The sequence below is a fragment of the Hyaena hyaena genome, unplaced genomic scaffold (genome assembly GCF_003009895.1).
Source record: "Hyaena hyaena isolate Hyena2069 unplaced genomic scaffold, ASM300989v1 scaffold_162, whole genome shotgun sequence".
NCBI classification, from domain to species: domain Eukaryota; kingdom Metazoa; phylum Chordata; class Mammalia; order Carnivora; family Hyaenidae; genus Hyaena; species Hyaena hyaena.
This window is the reverse complement of record NW_024080795.1, coordinates 438863-460953: the sequence shown is the minus strand read 5'-3', so window position 1 is coordinate 460953 and position 22091 is coordinate 438863. Positions and strand designations below refer to the sequence as shown.

The window sequence follows — 22091 nt, the reverse complement described above, 5'->3', positions numbered from 1 at the left end:
TTAGAATATCATAACGCTATGGCATTCGATAGCTAACTTCTTAAATCTTCTAGTTCCCATTTGATAATTTGAAGAGTGCGTGTGTGTGTGTGTGTGTGTATGCAAAAGGATATACATACATAAATTTATATCTTTTTTTTAATAACAGAACGACCAGTCAACAGGGGACATAAAAGTAATTGGTGGAGATGATCTCTCAACTTTAACTGGAAAGGTATGTGCCTTGAAGAGGAAGAAAAGAGTTCTCTTGACTTCATGCCAAGAGTCAATTAGTAACACTGTGCTTTATCACTAAGAGGCAGTTTACATGGTTATTTATACACTTAAACAAGGGTTATTTAACTCTTAGAAGCAATCTAAGTTAGCTGTCTTTCCCTAGGTCATATGCAAAAGAGGCAGCAGGAGCCAACATTAAACTTAAAGTCCGTATTGCAAAGTACTTCCTCTGTGTGATCTAATTTGGAATTCTTCAAAAACATATTTTTCAGGGTCTCCTGGGTGGCTCACTCATTTAAGCATTCCAACTCTGGATTTCAGCTCAGGTCATGATCTCATGGTTCATGAGATCCTAGCCTCACACCGGACTCTGCACTGACAGCTCAGCATGGAGCCTGCTTGGGATTTTCTTTCTCCCTCTCTGCCCCTCCCCTACACATGCATTCTCTCTCTCAACATAAATAAACTTTAAAAAGATATACGTATATATATATTTTCGGCGGGGGAGGGGGGTAGGGAGCATAGAAACAGTCTTCTTTTTAAAAACAGACTCACTCAGGGGCACCTGACTGCTTTAGTTGGTAGAATGCGTGACTATTGATCTCAAGGTCATGAGTTTGGGCCCCATGTTCGGTACAGAGATTACGTAAATAAATAAAGCCTTAAAAAAAGAAAAAAAAAATTGACACAGCAAAACATCTATGTAGCTGTGAAAGTGTGGGTTCCAGGGATGGGCAGCTTTTTTTTAAAATAAACTTTATACCCAACGTGGGGCTCAAGGTCAAGAGTCCCATGCTCTACCATCTGAGCCAGCCCTAAGACGGGCAGCTTTGATTCAAAGCCTGGTTCGGTACTTCCTGTGTGACCTTGGACAGATTATTTAACCTCTCTGTCTCCCATATATGAGATGGGGACAGTAATGGCAGCCACCTCATAGAATTAAGAGCATTAAGTGAAATAGTGCATGTAGACCTCTTACAACAGTTTCTGGTAGGTAGGATACTCAATAAATTCAAACATGTTAGTATTTTAAGAAATCTCAAAAAGAGTTTTTTAAATGCATCAAGATTTGTCCAGTGTAGACAATTGGCAGAAATAATATAGATATTAAGATATTTGAATATTATTCTTATACATTGAAATGATTTTTGAGTAACCAGTGATAAATGATGGAATGTTACATTTTTTTTCAGCTGCTAGTTATTTTTTTTTTTTTTTTTTACTTCAAAACCCTGCCAGTATAAAGGTATAATCTCATACAAGTTTCACAACAGTCCCATGAGGTCAATTCCGTTGCCCCTATTGTACAGATCAGGAAACTACCAGTCAGCAGATTTGAAGGACTTGTCCAAAGTCACACTGCCAGGCAGTGGCAGAGTTGAAAATAAATGCAGGTCTGTCTGGCCCCGCAGCTCTTTTCTTCCTCTGGCTTGCAGGTTTTAATGCTTACAGCTTACATGAGGCTGTTCGGAAACTTCAGCCTGCGATCCTAGTGCCAGAGCCTCTTGGCCCGTATCAGTGTCGTGCCAAACTAATCTTGTCTTCCCCAGCATCTTTTGAAAACTTCAAAAGAGAAATTATAATCTGTTGACTTTTTCCCCTTCCTGCCCATCCTATATACCGCTGCCAAACCTGTTCTTCCCTTCCAGCGTGCTTTGCCCATATTTAGAAGTCATTTGAAGCCCTTACTCCTATAATCAGGTTTTAGTGCTGGAAGGGCCTAGCCTTCAAAGCCTCCTGGGATTCCATTTGACCTTGCCTCTCCCACCTAATGGCTCTATCCTATTACGTGGCTTTGTGATCTTTAAAGGTCTCTTTCTAAAATAAATTTTTCATGATAGTCACAGTAGAGCACATTTGTTGTGGGGAGAACAAAAAAAACAAGACCCGTAAGTTCGGTGGTTATTTCATGGGGTGAGATTGTTGAGACTTTCTAGTTCAGTTCTTTTGGGGACACTGTGTGTGCAGATACATATGTATGTAAATAGTTGTCCTCTTTTTTTCCAGTTAGCGCTTGAGAACATGGGCTTTGGACCCTGAAAACACTTCTTTAGATCTTTACCACTTGGCTAGTTTTATGACTTTAGGCAAATTATTTGACCTCTGAGTCTCATTCTTTTCATTTATGAAGTACGGATGTAGCTATTTGGCCTAAAGTAAGCTCTCCATAATGGTAGAAAGTCTCATTCTTTATTTTTATTTATTTTTATATTTTTTAATGTTTATTATTATTGAGACAGAGAGCAACACAGCATAAGTTGGGGAGGGGCAGAGAGAGAGGGAGACACAGAATCAGAAACAGGCTCCAGGCTCTGAGCTGTCAGCACAGAACCCGACGCGGGGCTCAAACTCATGAACCGTGAGATCATGACCTGAGTTGAAGTCAGATGCTCAACCGACTGAGCCACCCAGACACCCCTCATTCTTTATTTTTAAAGATTTTAAAAATTAAGTATATTTATTTATTTTGAGAGACAGTGAAGGAGAGCGAGCTGGTGCACGTGGAGGGGAGGGGCAGAGAGAGGGAGGATCCTAAGCAGGCTCCTAGCTATCGGTGCAGAAACCGAGCCTGGCTCGAGCTCCTGAACCGTGAGATCACGACCTGAGCCAAAACCAGGAGTCGGACGCGTAACCAACTGAGCCACCCAGGGGCCCCTCATTGTTTGTTTTTAAAACAGTATTGAGATCATACTCTAGATACTACGATTTTATATTGGATAAATATTTAATCTCTCTGGATTTTGATTGATTTGTACAAACTATATCATAATGCCAGAAGTCAACGATCATGATTTAATCAAGATTGTGCAGCTAGAATTAGAGTCAAGACCGGAATACAGTTTCTCTGTCTCATAATTCAGCAGTGTTTTCAAACTGTAACTCCATTGCATGATGGAAATCGCTGCGGCGGTGAGCCATGGCTCGGACGGGAGATGCGCTAGCTGGGGTGGGGAAAATGTTGAGACAGAACCACACGGTAGGTGGTAAGACAACTATGGGTCCACTAACCGCATGTATTCAGTTTTAGTAGCGATTGAGATTGCAGTATCTTTTGAAAAGAGACGTATTAGTTGTGATATGAGGAAAGGGGTAAATGATATACGAACTGTGGTAGCAGTACTGTGTATATTACAAAGTACACACAAAATTATAGATTAAACAGGAGAAGGTTAAAAAAAGTTCTAATATTTCTTTTTTGCACTCCTGTGGATCCTCTGTGCCCTACCTTGATAGCCACCAACTTAGAAGAATATGTAGAACACTAAAATTCTGATGCAGTAGGGATGTGACCAAGAAATGAGCTCTACAAATACACAGCGTAGCATGAATCTTTCTTATCACAATGATTAAACCGGTATGTGAGATGCTGCCTCGTTCCTATAAGTAACATAACAGCAGATAGATCGCTTCTCTATCTCGGAGGTCATTGTTAGATGGTTTCTCCTATAACGGCTTTTCCAGCTATCAAATTCTGAGAGGTAGAAGTGGGGTGAGGGTTTGTGGTGGAGGGAAGCATTGGTACCTTTCTTTAGTTGAGTCCAAGAACATGAACACATTCAGAAAATACAGATCAGTTTCAGCCTAATGAGCAAATGGGTTTTGAATTGGATTCCGTATGGTAAATTAAACGCACGATTTCAGAGTTACAGTACAAATTTTACTTGTTGAATGTTGGAGGTCAAAGATACATACTAGTTCAAGTTCCTTATTTGACACATGGTAAACTGAGGCGCGGAGAAATTTCACTGTCTGCTCAAGATTAGACATCTATTTAAAGTAGTGAGAATTTAAAAAAAATGAACATATAGGTCAAATTTTATTTTTAAAAATGCCATTATAGTGCCATTTCTAATGAAAGAGTTCCATATCCCAGCAGATGGCCCATTGTTTAAATCAGGGTTTGATATAGGAAAGAATCTTAAAACAAGAATTTGGATAATGAGCTTGTTATGATGTGATTTGAGTTATAATTAGAAACACCAGCTCATTGTACTGATTTCCATTTCTTTTTCTTCTAGAATGTCTTGATTGTTGAGGTAAGTTCTACCTTCTTTTAATATAATATTTATGATCTTCCTGATTTAGTTTGCATAGTCCTGACAGTAATCCAGGGAAAGAAATTCCTCTTCATCAGTGTTAATTGTGGGCTTGTGTTATATAAAAGGGAGTAAGATTGGGTTTTTTTTGTGTGTGAGAAATACTTAGTAATTTATTTTTATTGGATAATGGGAAAATGTTAGTATATTTCTTACCCTTCTCTTTTGGGCTTGAGATTTTTTTATTTCTTTTAAGTTGATATATGTCATTTCATGTATGTTTTTTATACTTCTGTTGCATCGATGTGTCCATATCCAAAACATATTTTGTGACTTAAAGGTTTCTGTAGTGCTGCACTACTGATATTCTCTCACACCCCTTGTGATTTTCACTCAGTACATTCTGAGATGGTTCATGCTGGGACGTACAGTCAGTTGGCCTTAAAATGCAAAATCGCAAATAAAAAATAAAAAATATTAAAAAAAAAAAAGGGGGCGCCTGGGTGGCTTAGTCGGTTAAGCGTCCGACTTTCGCTTAGGTCATGATCTCGCGGTTCGTGGGTTCGAGCCCCGCATCGGGCTCAGTGCTGACTGCCAGCTCAGAGCCTGGAGCCTGTTTCAGTCTGTGACTCCCTCTCTCTCTGACCCTCCCCTGCTCACGCTATCTCTCTCTCTCTCTCCTAGAAATAAATAAAAAATATTAAAAAAAAATGCAAAATCGCATTGCAGTGACAAATCCACCAATTTATTGCCCTGCGAATAGGGCGAGCCTTCCATTTTTCCTATACGGCTGCTAAGAGCATCCTTCTGTGCACGTGTGTGAGTGCCCTGTGGACACAGGCCGTCAAGAAGGCAGTGCCTGCACTGGAGAATTGGGACATTTTCAGTTTTACCGTTATTGCCAAATTAGCCAACAGAGCAGTTGTGTGCTTTTTCACTGTCACCAGGAGAACAAGTTCTCGTTCTTGTATGTAAAATGTTTACGGCTTAAGAACACCAGTATCCCCCAATTTGTGTTTGTGGTTTTTAAGGTTTTTAGAAACTTTAGCCTGTGGATTAAAAACTAACACTGGTTTCCAAGGATGCATGTATATCCCTGGGAACCGGCTGCTTGTTTTTAACGGTAGATTCATTAATTCCACGCCCCGTCGACTTCGGGTGGGGCCATGCCACCTAACAGAGCACCGCAAATCCAGCTTAAAGCCACCGGCGTCGGCGCGCCGGCTTTCCTGGGGCAGGAGCCGGAGTGCAGCTCAGCCGGAGTGCAGCTCAGCCGGCTCCTCCGCTCCGGCTCGTGAGGCTGCACCGCGGCTGGGGCTCCTGTCTCACCCGTGGCTCATGCTGGCAGAATTGAGCTCTTGTGGTTGCAGGGTCGAGAGCCCCGTTGTGTTGCCAGCTGCTGGCCTGGGGTGGCCCCCAGCCCCTAAAGGCCGACCTCACGGCCTTGCACGCAGCCCTCCGGCCTGGCAGCCGACGCCTCCAGGAGCGGCAGGAGATCTCTCTCCCCCGTGCAGTCTCATAGAGCTAGTCACGGGGGGGGGGGGGGGGGGGGGGGGGGGGGGGGGTGTGTGACTCCGCTTCATCTTCCTGGGCCTGCTCGCGCCCGCAGAGGGGGCTATCCCAACGTGTGTACTGGGCAGCGGGCGTCTTGGGGGCCATCCGAATGTGAGCCAACCACGGCTCAGAAATCCATAATTTTCTCAGGTGTCGAGCCCTGGTGTTTGTCGTGACCCACGGACACCAGTTTGTGGAGCGCCGCTTTACACCGTCTGTGGGGCAGTTCCACTGAAGAAGTGTTTTCCCAGTTAGAGATGGCTTTGTTTTGAATCATGTCCTCCTTTTTAAAAAAATTGAGGAGGTTCCACACCCAACACGGGGCTTGAACTCAGCATGCTGAAATCAGGAGTCGCGTTCTGTGCCGACTGAGCCAGCCAGGTGCCCCGCTAACGTTGACTCAATAGCTAAGATTCGCTTTCATGTAAAACTTTTATATAGTAAAACCTTATTTAATTGGACACTTTCAAGATGACGTAAAGCAACGTTTCTCACAGTGTGGTCTGTTAATCACCTGCATCTGAGAGTTGGTTACACTAAAAAAAAAAAAAAAAAAAAAAAGCATTATTCCATTTACACACAGAGTTTTGGTATCTTGTGTTTATATAGTGCCTCCGTTTTATTCACTATATAAATGTCTCTTCCCTTTCTTTAAGGATATAATTGACACTGGCAAAACAATGCAAACCTTGCTCTCCATGGTCAAGCAGTATAATCCAAAGATGGTCAAGGTTGCGAGGTATGTGTATAACATTTTGACATGGGACATTTTCTTCATTCGAAACAGGATTAAGTAATTGCTTCTTTGCAGCGGTAAATGTTGAGTCGTTCTCTGTCTTCAAAAAGTAATGTGATCTCAATCAAGAGTCACTGAATATCCTTTGTGAGTAATTTTGTCACGTGTTATCAAAGCCCTTCTTGATTGCAGTCATTTTTACCTAACAGCAGTTCGGCTTTTCAGCTGCTAGTAATGCTATCGACCTGTCCTAGGGGGCGTGCTGGAGGGTCTGGGACTTTCTTGGGAAAATGAGACCGAGGATCCCAAATCAAGGTTGGGAGGTGGCAGGAAAGAGGGTAAAGGGGTGGGCTCCAAGGGCCCCGGGTGGGGGCGACACGGGCCAGCCTCGCCTCCGGGCTCTGCGTGCGCTGTTCAGTTTCTGCTTTCTCACTTCTCCCTTTGTTTCCAGCTTCATTATAATTGCACTTCATCGTAATTGTAGTTTAATGCCCAACATCCCTGAGATAGCACTTTTCTCCCGCTTTACAGATAAGGGCACCAAGGCATGGGGGGCTGGCCAGAGGCACAGAGCCTCGCCCACTGTAGGGTGAGGTTCTTAGGGCACGCGTATCCTGTCAGCCGGTCGGTGCACTTGCTTATTTCTCTCCATGCTCGTTAGGATTATAGATGTCAACCTACTCTGACCTAGAATGTCCTGTATCCCCTGGATGTTCCTTTGTACCTCTTTCCTGGAGTATGCTGTGGAATTGAGAGAGACTGCCTCGTGAGAGACAGATTTGGTGTGGCTGGAGGTGTGATGTGCTCAAAGAGTAAACACTTAGGTCATTTCTTACTGATGGAGTTGGCCTGAGTCCGTGTTTCTTAGCCTTCTCTTCTCAGTCTCTCCCTCCCCATTAAATTTTAATATCTCAGATACATTGTGTATCTGTTTCTGGTGTATGTGTATCTGTGCTTTACACAGAAAAAGAGTAAGCATTGTAGCTTGTTCTTTTTATTCAATGCAGGTTTAAGAATGACTAGAGAACCGTTTTAACTTAAGAATGGAAGAACTCTTGGGGCGCCTGGGTGGCGCAGTCGGTTGAGCATCTGACTCTTGATTTTAGCTCAGGTTGTGATTCCAGGGCTGTGGGATTGAGCCCCGTGTCCAGGCCCTGATCATGGAGCCTGCATGAGATTCTCTCTCTCCCTCCCTCCCTGCCTCCCTCTCCTCTCTCTCTCCCCCATCTCCCTCATTCTCCCTCTCCCTCTCTCTGTCCCTCTCCCTCTCTTTCCCTCTCCCCCTCCCCCTCCCTCTCCCCCTCTTTCCCCTCCCCTCTGTCCCTCTCTCCTTCACTCTCTGCCTCTCTCCCCTGCTCATGCCGTCTCTCTCAAAAAATACAAAACTTAAAAACGTAACTGACAGGAAGGTCAGGCGGAGTGGCTGCTTTGGCAAATAGGCAGGCAGTTCCGTGAGAAACCGCACGTGGAGCGTCAGGACTCCAGCAATTGCGTTTGTTCCAGAGAAATGAGAACTTCTATCCACATAAAAATGTGTATATGAAACTTCGTAGCGGCTTCATCTGTAATAGCCCAAACTAGAAACCACCAAGGCGTCCCTCTGCGGCGAACAGGACAGTGATTGAGCCACGCAGACGCCTAGATGAGCCTCAGGGGACATGTGCTGGTCAAGCCAGGCTGGAAGGCTTACCTCCTCCGGGAGCCCATGTACGCAGCCCCCTTACAGTGACAAAATGATGGAAATGGAGAACAAATTAGTGGTTGCCAGGGGTGAGGGGGTGATGGGTGAGTGTGACTGTAAATAAAGAGGTGGGCAGAGAGAGCCTCGTGAGATGGAAAGTTCTGTATCTTCAGTGTGGTGGTGGTCACACGAAGCCCTACGTGTGATAAAATTGCAAAGAGGTATACATGCACACGCACAAACATACGTGTGAATGACTGGTGGAATCTTTAGAAGGGCAGTTCCCCAAAGTCTCCGTGGGAACTGCTGGTGGCAAGGCCCTAGTTACGTGAGCTGCTAGCACTGGAGGAACCTGGGGCCAGGGCACGTAGGACCGCCCGGTGCACTTTTTGTAACTTGCTGCAAATCTGTAAATTCTTTCAACATGAAAACTTTGAATAAGCTCTTAGTGTTGGACTCCATATATGTTTGATAATGTGTGTCACAGACTGAAGCCTTGTGGCGGCCCTGCATCAAGCAAGTCTGTGCGTAGGCGCCGTGCTTTTTTTCTGATAGCGTTTGCTCACATCATCTGTGTCACATTTGGATAATTCTTGGAATGTTGCAGAGTTTTTCAGTATTGTATATTGGCTGTGGGGAGCTGCGATCAGTGATCATGCCTTGTGAGAGCTAGATGATGGTCAGCATGTTGTAGCAATAAAGTGTTTTTAAATTAAGGTAGGTACAGTTTTTAGACATAACACCATTGCAGACTTAGTAGACTACAGTGTAGTGTAAACATAACTTGTGTACTGGGGGACCCAACAACTCATTTGGCTCTGTGGGGATCAGTCAACGGTCCTGTCTGTGGTGTGTGAACTCCCTGCCACCCCTGCCCAGCGATCCCTGTGACCCAGCTCTCCGCTTCATAGTGTGTCTTGGGTGCGGGGAGACCGAGCGCGGTGTCCCACACACAGGCGACGCCGTGTTTCGGAGCGATACTGTTCTCTTCTGCGATGCCCTGTCAGGCTCCGTATGTCACGTGTCACATTTTGTGATTAACAGCTTGCTGGTGAAGAGGACCCCTCGAAGTGTTGGCTATAAACCAGACTGTAAGTGAATTACTTTTTGTCAATCATTTAACCGTCTTTAACCCAAACAAGTTTCATAGGAAATGGTGTAGAGCTACTCTAGAGAGTATTTGTAGAGAAGGCACGTTTGTAGGCATTGGATCGGAAAGTGATGCGTCCTGTATCTAAGTGATGAATTGTGATTCTTTGTAGTTGTCGGATTTGAGATTCCAGACAAGTTTGTTGTAGGATATGCCCTTGACTACAACGAATACTTCAGGGACTTGAATGTAAGTAATGCTGCTTTTCCTCGCTCTCGTTTTTCAGAACCCGCATAAAAATTTACGAAAGAGAAGAATTGTTTTCTCTTTCCAGCACCTCATAATTTGAACACACTGATGGTTCCCATTAGTCACATAAAGCTGTAGTCGAGTACAGACATTCCGAGAGCTGGAACGTGGCCAGGCAAGCGCGACACTTCGTGCTGGCCGCCGCAGTAACTGTCCCGTTAGTATTGCGGAAGACAGATGTGGTCCTAAGTAAGGAACGCACGAACTGGCTCCAGTCTCCTGGCTCAGTTTCCTTCAGGTCCCTGCTCTGCTCGGGGTCGGGGGGGAAGGCTGGTAATGCACGCGGGCGGCAGCCGTCAGGCCTGTTTGCATGCGCCGCGCACGATGCCCGTCGTGCCTCTTGTCCGAATACACTTCTCTAATGGGGCTCTCTGACTTTTGTTTTTATTTTACAGCATGTTTGTGTCATTAGCGAAACTGGAAAAGCAAAATACAAAGCCTAAGATGGGAGTTCCAGCTGAGTCTGGGAGCGCCAGCGTCCCCTCGGAACCACCAGGCCCGTGTCCCTGTGCCGGGCCAGCTGCTTGTAGAGCTTATTGCATGTATCTCCTAAGGATGTTATCTGTTTTGTACTTTAGAAATGTCAGTTGCTGCATTCCCGAAGGCTTTCTTTGCCCTAGGAGCCTATAGACTCTCAGTTCCCTTCGGGCGAATTGTCGTTTGACTTGTGAGTGGAAAAAAATCTCGTAAACCACACCACTGTTGAATGAAGATAATGAAATTGTATCTGTAAGAAACATTTAAAGAGAAGATATATTAGTTTTTTAATTGGTATTTTAATTTTTATATATTCAAGAAAGAACAGAAGCGATTGAATATTGGTAATTATATTACTGTGTATTTAGAAGAGGAAGAAAGAGTTTTCGTATCAATGGCAGCACCCAAGGTACCATCTTGTTGGATAAGCCACACGGCCTGGAAGTATTTTGCTGTTTCAATAGTAGTTACTGTGCTTTCTCACTTGTTCAGATGATCTCTGGTGAATCTTTGTCAACCGTTCCTTTTAAATACAGTTCAACAGATGCCAGAAAACTCTACCACGTTTTGAATTCTTCCGTGTGAAAATCCTTGCAATAAAGGCTGTCTCTTTAAAAGAAACTCTGCATACCTATCATTTCTCTACAAATTAACCTAGTGTAGTTTTCTGGCGGTTACCTTTTCCTCGTCTGTTAAGTTTTAGCAACTATTTTAGTTGTAATCTTTACCAAACATAGCAAATAATGATTATCTGTCTGAGTGGGTCGGTGGAGCTAGTGACATTCTTACCGGCACGGGGGACATTAAATTTCCGACACGCAGCGTACTTTATTACATCTCAGTGTGTTAAAACAACGCGGCTTTGTCTTGGGGTTCTGTTAAATGGTTCAGATCGCGGTCTCACGTGCATCTCAGCAGTTGGCCTGCGCGCATGTGATGCTACCTTCCTTGTGTAGATAATACCTTACTGATTAAAGAACAGCACCAACAAAACCTCTTGTTTCTGGGAGCATGAAGAAAAGTTTTAAACCAAAACTCTCAGTGGCTTCTCTGCCCCAGGTAGGGTATGAACCAGCAACCCCGTGAGCCGCTGAGCCGTATCGGTGCCTTAAAAAGTTGGCTGTAATTCCCAGTAGCGAAGTGGGGAAATTTATGTCATACTAAGAAGTAATTTGTCGCAGTCCTAGAACTTGTGTGAAACCTTTTCACTTTCATTATCTCCTTCAGTCTTCATAAATAACCTGGTGACGCTGAGGTCAGTGTTGGCGCACACAAGTGTAGCATCTTCCTTAAGTGCTGACCCCCCTCCCATCAACGCGTCACCTCCTGGTGAGCTACCTGGTGGGCTGCCCCAGGGGCTGCCTCCTGCTGCTTCTCCCCCTGCCGCCTTTCCGGTGCCCTTCCCACCTCAGGTCAGGTTGAACCCTGTGAAACGACTGTTCTTGTAGGTAACAACTCATTGGCTGTTGGCAATTTCAAGTGGTGTCATGTAAAAACATGCTGTGTTATTTACATTTGTATGTATTGCTTACTGTTGGTCTCCCCCGTCCATGTCTTCTAGAATAAAAGCCCCATCAGGAAGACAAGACTTTTTATCTGTCTTGTTCACTGATGTATATTCAGTGTCTCAAAGATACCCGGAGCTCAGGTGATCGTTGTTGAATGAATGAGTGGCCAAGAGCCCTGGGTTAGACCGTCCTGACCTTTGCTTATTAGCTGTATGACATCGAGTGACGGAACCTTGGAGCCTGTTTCCTCAGCTCCTGGATGGGGGGGAATGCTGCCTGTCCACAGGCGTGGCGTAAGGCTAATTAGATGCAGTAGTGCAGGTGACACAGGACAGCGTGGCCTGGGACCTAGTGAGAGCTCCATGAACATTAGTCGATGCCGAAAAAAGTGGATATTTTGAGAACGTGGGTGCACGGCGGGTTAAGTGGCAGCAAGTTAAAGTGAGGTCTGTCTGACTCTTGGGGCTCAGCTCTTCCTTCTGATTCACCCGAACTCCTTGCTTTCTGGTTGGGTGATGTTAGAGCCGCTTCATAAACCTATTAGGAAGCCCGGCTGGCAACCAGGAAGGTAGCAGGTCTGGGGAGCCCATGCCTTGCCCTGCCCTTCCCCTTCCCCTTCCCCTTCCCCTTCCCTCTCCTTCCCTCCCCTCCCTTCCCCTTCCCTTCCTCCCCTCCCCTCCCCTCCCCTCCCCTTCCCACACTTTTTTAAAAAGTTTATTTATTTTGAGAGAGAAAGGAAGTGTGGGAGGGGCAGAGAGAGAGAGAATCCCAAGAAGTCTCTGCACTGTCAGCGCAGAGCTCAATGCGGGGCTTGAAGATGAGCTGTCACATCATGACCTGAGCCGAAATCCAGAGTCGGATGCTCAACTGACCGAGCCACCCAGGCGCCCCTCACGTGCTTTTCTTGTAAGAGTCCTCAGACCTTACTTCACCTGCTTTTCGGGCATACGCTTCTAATAACTTTATTTCTTTAACCAATTTACAACGGGTTATGTGTAGTCCCTTTATAAGAGGACAGAAGGGACACACCAAAGGGACATACCGATGGGAGCATCACTGATTTCTAGAATAGCAGTCTGTCAAGGTAGAGGAAACGTACTGATGAAAAAAAGCTAAATAAAGCCTGCTGGGGTCGTTGAGTCATTTAGCAGAGGAGCAAATGGTCATAAACAGCACACGTCAGTAGTCCTCGGCCAACGTTCATTACAGCCTTGTAATAAGGGATGTGCGTGAGGAAAGAAAGTGAAATGTCATTTGCTTGATTTTAGGAGAGATGGAAACATGGAATCTGAGGAATATCCCCAGGGGCCACCTGGGTGGCTCAATTGGATGAGCGTCCGACTTGGTTTCAGCTCAGGTCATGATCTCATGATCTTGTGAGTTTGGAGCCTGCTTGGGATTCTCTGTCTCTCCCTCTACCATGTTGCATGTGCTCGCTCGCTCTCTCTCCTCTCTCTCTCTCTCACGCATACACACACACACAAGAAACTTAAAAAACAGGGGCGCCTGGGTGGCTTAGTCGGTTAAGCGTCCGACTTTCGCTTAGGTCACGATCTCACGGTTCGTGGGTTCGAGCCCCGCGTTGGGCTCTGTGCTGACTGCCAGCTCAGAGCCTGGAGCCTGTTTCAGAGTCTGTCACTCCCTCTCTCTCTGACCCTCCCCAGCTCGCGCTGTCTCTCTCTCTCTCTCCTAGAAATAAATAAAACATTAAAAAAATTAAAAAAAAAAACTTAAAAAACAAAAGGAATATTACCATCCAAGGCAGTGTTGGTGCTTAAAGAAGAGGGAAGCATCTCTCTCACTTGGAAAATTCATGTGCACTAACCTTCCATGTGCCCCTGCATCGGACGTGCTTAGAATATTGTACATATCGGACCTGTGAATACACGTGGGCCCCCATTTGAATCCCACATGTAAAGACTTTGAGAGAATCTCGGCTACTGCTCTAATCCATGACCTTGGAAAGTTCGTGTCCTTCCCTGCATCTGAGATTCTGGAAACACACTGAGCCCCCTGTGCGTGCCACGTGCTAGGCAAGACAGGCAAGGTTCCCAGTTTGGTGAACGTGTCATTCTAGTCGGGGAAAGGGACAGTAAACAAAGTTTCAGCCACTGGCAGGCTGCGAAGGGCCTGAAACCGCGGAGTGCTGGGGCCTGGGGGTTGAGGCGCAGGCTCCGGGCCGGATGAGGTGCTTAGGGGAGGGCTCACTTGTGCGGCCACAGGGAGACGAGTCCCTTGCAGTGGGACGGTGCTGAGGTGGCAGTGAGCCCTGTGGGGTGTCGGAGGGAGAGAGGGAAAGAGAGGAGTGGGACCTGAGACTAGATGGGGCCGGGGCCGGGCTGTGGCTACGAGCACGGATTCTCCACGCTGTGCAGCGGGGGGGGGGTTTGTAAAATGAAACTTTCCCATTCATGCCACTCAACATGTGCACAGTTCATCTACATTTTAGAACTACAGCGAACTGCTGTTTATTTGAAANGTTAAGTAGGGGGTAGTGATTAAGACTCTATTTGCATTTTCAGGGGCGCCTGGGTGGCTCAGTTGGTTAAGCTTCCCACTCTTGACCTCGGCTCAGGTCATGATTTCACGGTTTGAGTCCCGTGTTGGCCTCTGTGCTGACCTGCTTGGGATTTTCTCTCTCCCCCGTCTCTCTCTCTCTCTCTCTCAAAAGAAGTAAACTTTTTTTAAAAAGTTTAGAAAAATTCTATTTGCAATTTTTAAGGGCACAAGAACCTCCCAGAGCAGTTGTGAAAGTAGATGCAGGGGCTTCGGGAATAAAACCAGCCACATCACGAGTAACTGCCTCCAATACACGCACATGAGGCACTAAGTGCTTTGTATTCACTATTTTTACTTGCTCTCAGCACCTTTCACAGTAGAGACGGTCTCCGAGGGTCAGTTGTCAAATTAGTGGAGGGGAGGCTGCCATGGACAAATTGGCCACCTTTTCTTCCCCGGATTATTGGAAGTCACATCTCCAGTTTCCATCCTCTGCCCCTGTCCTGGTGACTGACACCCACAGCGTCCCAAGACAGCAGAGTGACCCTAATTAAGATGTTAGATTTGGCTCCGATCCTTCCCGTGCGGCTTCCGGGTTGGCGGTGAAAGGCCAGGTCCATCCCGGGGCGGGTAGTGTGCTCGTCCCCAGCCCGTGGCTGCCGCCACCCTGGCGTCACCGCCTGCTCCCGGAATCGCTAGCCTTCGGGGGGCCGCCACGCCCATTGCCCCAGCGGGGACCGCTGCAGCCGCCCCCCCCGCCTCCCCCCTCCGACGGCTGCTCTTCCCCGCTCCCCATTTCGCCCCCCCGCTGTAGGGACGCCCCTCTGTTCTTACTTTTGGTGCTCGCTTGCTTCTTTTGGATGATGACCTTTTAAAAATATAAATCAGACTCTATCACTTGGCTGGTTAACACTTGAAAGCTCCAGCTGTCCCTTGGCCTGCAAGCCCGCACTTGATCTAGTCCCCCCCCCCCCCCCCCCCCCCCCCCCCCCCCCCCCCCCCCCCCCCCCCCCCCCCCGCCATCTGACCTCATTTGCCCTTGTTGCTCACTTCGCTCCAGGGACGCTGCTCTTTCAGTTCTTCAGACCTGCCGGTCCCCCACCCGTTGCCTCAGGGCCTCTGTCCCCGCTGTTCCTCCTGCCGCGGCTCCACTCCCCCTGATCCACCAGGCTGGCTCACGTACCACCCCGGGGAGCCCTTCCCTGGTCTCCTCTAACAGCCTCAAAGTCGCCCCCCACGACATGTTGTGTTTACTTTCCTCGTGGCCCTCAGCACTGGGGGGCAGTCCGGCCGTCCCCACGGGGACAGGGGAGGAAGCAGCCCAGGCGGATGCGGTCTCCGCCTGAGCGAGACCAGCGCGATGCCGCTTCCCCGCATCCGGGTCCCACAGGGTGACACCGAACCAGAGGGCAGATGACACAGTGCTAGTTGCCCTGTCGTGGAGGAGCCGCCTCCACACGCCAGCGAAGTGACTTTCTAGAGACAGCTCGGTCCCGATTCGGGCGGCAAGGTGAAAGTCACATGGCTTAGCCCGAAGTGGGGGGGCGGGTGGTGGCGAGAAACTGACGCACGGCAGACCCCCGCTAGATGAGCTGGGTGAAGCCTGCGGACGCCTCCTCACCAGGTGGCGGCTCACCTTCTTCCCGAGAGGGTCCCTGGGGTCGGAATGCAGTTGACTTTCCATGCCCTACATGGTGACATCTGTGGCAGAGCTGTTCGCTCCCAAGCACCTGCCAATTGATCTTTCTCTACTTACTGCCAGTCTTTCCCCGCGTACCTCCAGCGCGTGTAGCCTGGCTACCACTGTGCTAAGTATTTGTTGGATACATGATAGGAACTTAAAAAGCAAATAAACTACTTACAATTATATCTGAAGTACCTAGAATTAGAGGCAAAATGTTTTTTCAGGTTGAGCAAAAAAAAAAAACAAACCTCAGAAAACAAACAAAAATCTATTTCTTGTTAATACCAGCTGGTACTGAATTATCACCATATGCGATATGGTCATACTAAGTAAGCACTGCTGACTCTTTATGATACCCCTATGAAGCCAATTTTTTGTGTGTTTTTAAAAACATTTATTCATTTATTTTGAGACAGAGAAAGAATGTGCGCGTGCATGCACGCAAGCAGGGGAGGGGTGGAGAGAGAATCCCAAGCACCCTCGTGCTGTCAGCACAGAGCCAGACCGAGTCCCCATCACACGAACCTGGAGATCATGACCTGATCCCTTATCGAGAGTCAGATGCTTTAAGCCACTGAGCCATCCAGGCGCCCCAGGCAGATGTTTTTTGATCATCCTGATTTTGCAAATGAAGACATGCAGGCCCAGAGAGGTTGCGTAATTTGCCGGAGATCACTCAGCTAGACATGAGAGATGAGGAATTTGAACCCAGGCAATCTTATTCCAGAATCTGCCCTTGTAGTTCATTGCCACTTAACTGTTAGTGCCCAGCTTTTATGTGCAAACTATTACACTGACAGCATGGAGAAAAATATTAAGCTCGTTGAAGGTAATAATTCCAAATGACTTGAACATTAAACAGCTCTTTGAGGTCACGGCTGATCTTTAAGAATATAAATTGACTTCCTCCAGCTCTAAGAACCCTTTTCAAAGACAATTACGGAGTTCTTCCAATGTGATCTTCAAATTTTTCTGCTGGCTTATTTTACGATCCCATGGGCAGCTTCAGACAAAATAACTTCCTGGCATGAAGGATTGTGTGTGTGCTCTTTGCCATTTTTAAATGTGAATTTTATAGATACTTCAAACCACTTGAAAGAGTAATGATTTTTTAATGGTTTTTTTCATTATTATTTGTAACTTCAAGCATTACTGATAAAAACTGCCAAATTCTTTCAAGTTTGCTCTTTACACACTGTGGGTCCAGTTCATAATGAGCCTCGCCGTTAAGATTCATGACCGAAGTGACTTTCAAACTTGGTAGCTTTACAGTGAAACTCCCTTTCCTGAGGTGGGTTGTTTTTTTCCCCTCTTTCCTTAATTACGACAACACTTGCGAGCTTCTTTGGTTCCATTATATTGCACCTGGCTTCCTCTGGAGCGCTCACCCCACATCTACCCAGTGACCCCTCTGTCCCCTTCTCGTGTCCCGCCCCTTTTCAAGTGCTTCCCTATTTCCTGGCTCCACAGGACATTGCAGGTTTACCTTGTAATATCCCCGCCCTGGCCCACAATCAGCCGTCACTTCAAGGAACCCTGGTTTGCTTTGAAGAACGGTATTAGACACCAGGATGCGGCAGGTTGGTGTGCTCACTTACGGTCTAGGAGAGGAGAGAGGCCAAGTGCACAGGTGTAATGCAAGGCAGGGCTCCATTGTCCTGGAAGAAGAAGGTGCTCATAATATAATGTGAGTTCAAAGAAAACTCAGAACGAGGAGGGGGCGGAAGGGGGCTTTCCAGAAGAAGCTTCCGGGAGAAGCAACGTTTCACCTGCAACTTTGGAAGATGGGAAAGGCTCGGATAGGTACATAGAGAGGAAGGGAGACTGGGGGAAGGTTTTCAGCCACAGGGTCTCTGCTTGAGCGGAGGGACGGGTTAAAAAAAATCGCAGGGCAGCGTGGGAAACGGCGAGGAGGCTATTTTGGCCGTGGCAGAGAGGATGTAGAAGGGAGCGATAAGAGAAAGCCAGAGAGGTAGACTGGGGTCATCGTAAAGGCCTATGTATGTGTTAGGATGTTCTAGGCCTCCAGTCAGATGGACCGGCTCAAACTGGCTTAAACGATACGGACACGTATTGGCTACGGAATTGGAAGCCCAAGGGTAGCTCAAGCCTGATCCACTTGATCCACTGCTCCATTCTGATCCCAGGCCCCCACGTGGTCCCCACCCCATGCTCCTCTGTCTATACTGCCGGCTTCACCCTCGGGCCGGCCCTCCTGCGGTCAGGTGAGGTCAGCTGAGTGCAAGCTTTGTGGAGAACGGCTTTCTGGGTCAACTTTCCTTTAGAGGTGCTGAAAAATCGCTTCTTGTGTCTCACTAGCCACAGTGGGTCACTTGGCGGTTGGGGGTGGGATTGCCCTTTGCCCCATCAGACCCACTTCCGGAGCTAAGATTAGAGTCCATTTCCCTGGGGACCCATAGAACAAAATCTGAACTTGGTGAAGAGGAAGTAGAGTAACGGGGGATTGGTGCTGGGGAGGCAACCAACAGCCTCTGTGGCCTCAAGTGGCAAGAAAGTGGAGTCTTGTGCTCGTTAAGTGAAAACTGGGAAATGCGGAAAGTTTTTAAGTTTGATAAAAATATTCCTGTTTTTCAGTGCATCTAAGATACTCTCCAGTGTTTGTCTAGAGGGATAAACAACATGGTTTCTTCAACAAATAAATTGCAAGGGAGAAAACGAAAGAGGAAACCTATAAAGAGAGACTTAAAGAAATATCAACCAGTAACAATGTTTGGACCTCATTTAGGTCCCGATTCGAGTAAACTTTAAAATACACATCTCTGGGGGCGCCTGGGTGGCTCAGTCGGTGAAGCGTCCGACTTTCGCTTGGGTCATGATCTCGCGGTTCGTGGGTTCGAGCCCCGCGTCGGGCTCTGTGCTGACTGCCAGCTCAGAGCCTGGAGCCTGTTTCTGTCTGTGACTCCCCCTCTCTCTGACCCTCCCCTGCTCACGCTGTCCCTCTCTCTCTCTCTCTCCTAGAAATAAATAAAACATTGTAAAAATAAATAAATAAATAAATAAAATAAAATACACATCTCTGGGGCGCCTGGGTGGCTCAGTCGGTTAAGTGTCCAACCTTGGCTCAGGTCACGATCTCACAGCTCATGAGTTCGAGTCCCACGTCGGGCTCTGTGCAGACAGTTGGGAGCCTGGAGCCTGCTTCACATTCTGTGTCTCCCTCTCTCTGCCCCTCCCCTGCTCTCTCTCTCAAAAAATAAATAAACATCAATAAAAATTTTAAATACACATCTCTGACATGAGACAGTTGGAAATGTGAACACTGACTTGAGCATACATTGATACCAAGGAATTACTGTGGTTTTAAAAATGTGGAAATATGTTGTGGTTATGGTAAAAAAGAGACGGAAAGAGAGAGAGTCCTATCTTTTAGAAATACATGCTAAATTATTTACAGATGAGAATAGCTTGATGTCTGGGATTCGTTTCAAAATAATACAGGAGTTGGGGAAATAGGTAGGGTCATGACCATGAGATTGGTTATGAGCTGGTAACCAGTGAAGCTGGGCGATGGTAAATGCGGAGTTCATGATACTATTCTACCTTTTTCTGTGTTTGAAATTTTTCATAATAAGTTGTTTTTAAGAAAGGAAGAGAAAGGGGCGCCTGGCTGGCTCAGTCAGTGATGCATGCGACTCATGATCTCGGGGTTGTGAGTTCAAGCCCCACGTTGGGTGTAGAGATTACTTAAAAATAAAATCTTTTTTAAAAAGGAAAAACAAGTTATCAGGATAAGCCTACGTGCGAAGGTGACATTTGCTGTGCAAGGCTGAGCATGTACAGGACCCCTGCCACCATTTGGTGTTAAGAATACTAAAAAACATATTATCCAGGGGCTGTGATAGATTGAAGATGGCCAAAAATCCTTTTCTAATCTTGCCATTAAGAGGTGGAGCAAACTCCCCTCTCCTGGAATCTAGGCTGGCCGTAGAGGGTTGCTTGACAATTGACGGCAGTAGAAGGGATATTCTAGGACTATTGAAGAAGGCTAAGTCATAAGAAGCCTCATAAGCCTTCTTTGGCTCTCTTGGAACGCTCCGGAAGACCTGAGCTACCATGTGAGGAATTTGACTACTCGGAGACGGTCATTTGGGAAGCTTCCAATAGAGTCGCAGCTGTACTCAATCTTTTACCTGCCCCCACCAAGTTTCCAGACTTGAGTGGAGCCCACACGGACCTTCCAGACCAGCCCGTCTGCTATGTGAAATAAAAGAATCACCCGCTGAACCCGGCCTGAATTCCTGAACCATAAAATCCTGAGATATAATTAAATGGTTGATCCTTTAAGTCCCTATGTTTTGAGGAAGTTTTTGAGACAGCACAAGGTGGCCAGAGGAGAGCCATATGTCAAGTGACAGGTTGTTTAAGCGAAGGGATAATAAACACGGAAGTCGGGATAGTGCTTCCTGGGGGAGGGAGGTGCAGGTAGGAAGTGACGGGCCACCCCGGGGAAGAGCACAGGTAGATCCAAAGGTACCATAAGGGCCTAATGCTGAGGTCAGGTGTTGTGGGCTCCCAACTATGTTTTTACCTGCACATTTCACATACGATACTGTAGGTACTAAATGTCACATGATAAAAAAAAAAAAAAGACTTTGATAAAAGATCTCGAGCAAGCATGGGGAAATGTTAAACTTGGTTAGAGCTGAGTGGTGGGCACACAGGCATCTACATTCTGATTCTCTATGCTTTATACTTGAAATGATTCTCTAGACATTTGAAATATAATCAGAATATTGTACAGTTGATGAATAGGACTCCTACAAGGACGAAAAGGAAAAAAACAACAACAACGTGTGATATGTGTATAGAAAAAGAGGCAGAAGTTCAGTTCCCAAAGTCTTAATGATGATTATCTCAGGGAGGTTCTCCTGCGTCTATTGTGGGACCATAAAATTTACCATTTTAAACATTGTTAAGCATACAATTCCGTGGCTTTAAGCACATCTGCATTGTCAGGCAACCATCACTACTGTCTCCAGGACCTTTTCATCTTCCAGAATTGACACGCCATGTCTGGCTACACAATAATCCCCCCGCCCCTCCCCCCACCCCAGCCGCTGGATGCCACCATTCTACTTTCTGCCCTACGAATCGGACCGCTCTACGTGGTTAAGTGGAAGTGGAGTCGTACAACGACTGCCCTTTCACTCCGTGCGATGTCTGCAAGATTCATCAATGTTGTAGCAGGTACCAGAATTTATCCATTCATCCATCGGCGAAGCCCAGAGCCCTCAATGTGACTTTATTGAGATAGGACTCTGAAGAGGTAATTAAGGTTAAATGATGTCATAAGAACAGAGCCCTAGTCTGATAGGACTAGAGTCCTCGTAAGAAGAGGAAGAAACACCAAGGATGCATGCAAAGACCACGTGAGGATGCAGCAGACGGGAGGCCATCTATAAGCCATGGGGACAGGTCTCAACAGAAACTGACCCTGCTGGGACCTCGGTCTCGGACTTCCAGCCTCCATAGCTGTGAGGAAATAAATGTCTCTTGGTTAGGCCCCGCCCTCCCCCCTTCTCTAGTCTTTTGTCATGGCGGCCCTAGCAAATTAAGACATCTGGGTTGCTCCCACATTTTGGCTATTGTGAATAAGGCGGCTGTGAACATGAGTGTACAAATATCTATTGGAGTCTGCCTTCAATTCTCCTTGGGTATATAGTCAGAAGTGGAAATGCCAGATCATATGATAATTCTATGCCCTGCTGTTTTCCACAATGACTGCATGATTTACAGTCCCACCAGGGGTGCACACGGGCGCCATTCTCTCCACATCCTCATCAACACTTGTTATGGTCTGTTTTCTTTTTTAATATTTACAAAAATTTTAAGTAAACTCTACGCCCAACGTGGGACTTGAACTCACAACCCTGAGATCAAGACTTGCATGCTCTTCCAGCTGAGCCAGCCAGGCGCCCCCTGATTTCTTGATAATGGCCATCCTGCTGGGTATGAAGTGGTATCTCATTGTGGGGGGTTTTGTTTCATTTTGTTTTATCTTTTTCTTAATGTTGATTTAGTTTTGAGAGAGAGAAAGGGACAGAGCATGAGCAGGGGAGGGGCAGAGAGAGAAGGAGACACAGAATCCGAAACAGGCTCCAGGCTCTGAGCAAGCATTCAGCACAGAGCATGATGCGGGGCCTGAACTCATGAGCTGTGAGATCATGACCTGAGCCGAAGTCGGACTGAGCCACCCAGACGCCCCTGTTTTGTCTTTTAAGTAGGCTCCTCACCCAATGTGGGGCTTAAACTCATGACCCCAAGCTCAAGAGTCTGAGC

General features: G+C 46.7%; 1 protein-coding gene across 1 annotated transcript in view; it reads left to right on the top strand.

Moving 5' to 3' along the window:
- The window catches only part of HPRT1 (hypoxanthine phosphoribosyltransferase 1), a 34408-nt gene extending 23687 nt beyond the window's left edge, over nt 1-10721 (top strand). Inside the window, exons 4-9 of the mRNA XM_039239860.1 lie at nt 149-214; nt 4236-4253; nt 6464-6546; nt 9269-9315; nt 9487-9563; nt 10019-10721. Coding sequence (XP_039095791.1) covers nt 149-214; nt 4236-4253; nt 6464-6546; nt 9269-9315; nt 9487-9563; nt 10019-10066 — 339 coding nt within the window. The 3' untranslated portion in view covers nt 10067-10721. The remainder of the gene's footprint in view (nt 1-148; nt 215-4235; nt 4254-6463; nt 6547-9268; nt 9316-9486; nt 9564-10018) is intronic.
- Nucleotides 10722-22091: the final 11370 nt, after the last annotated feature.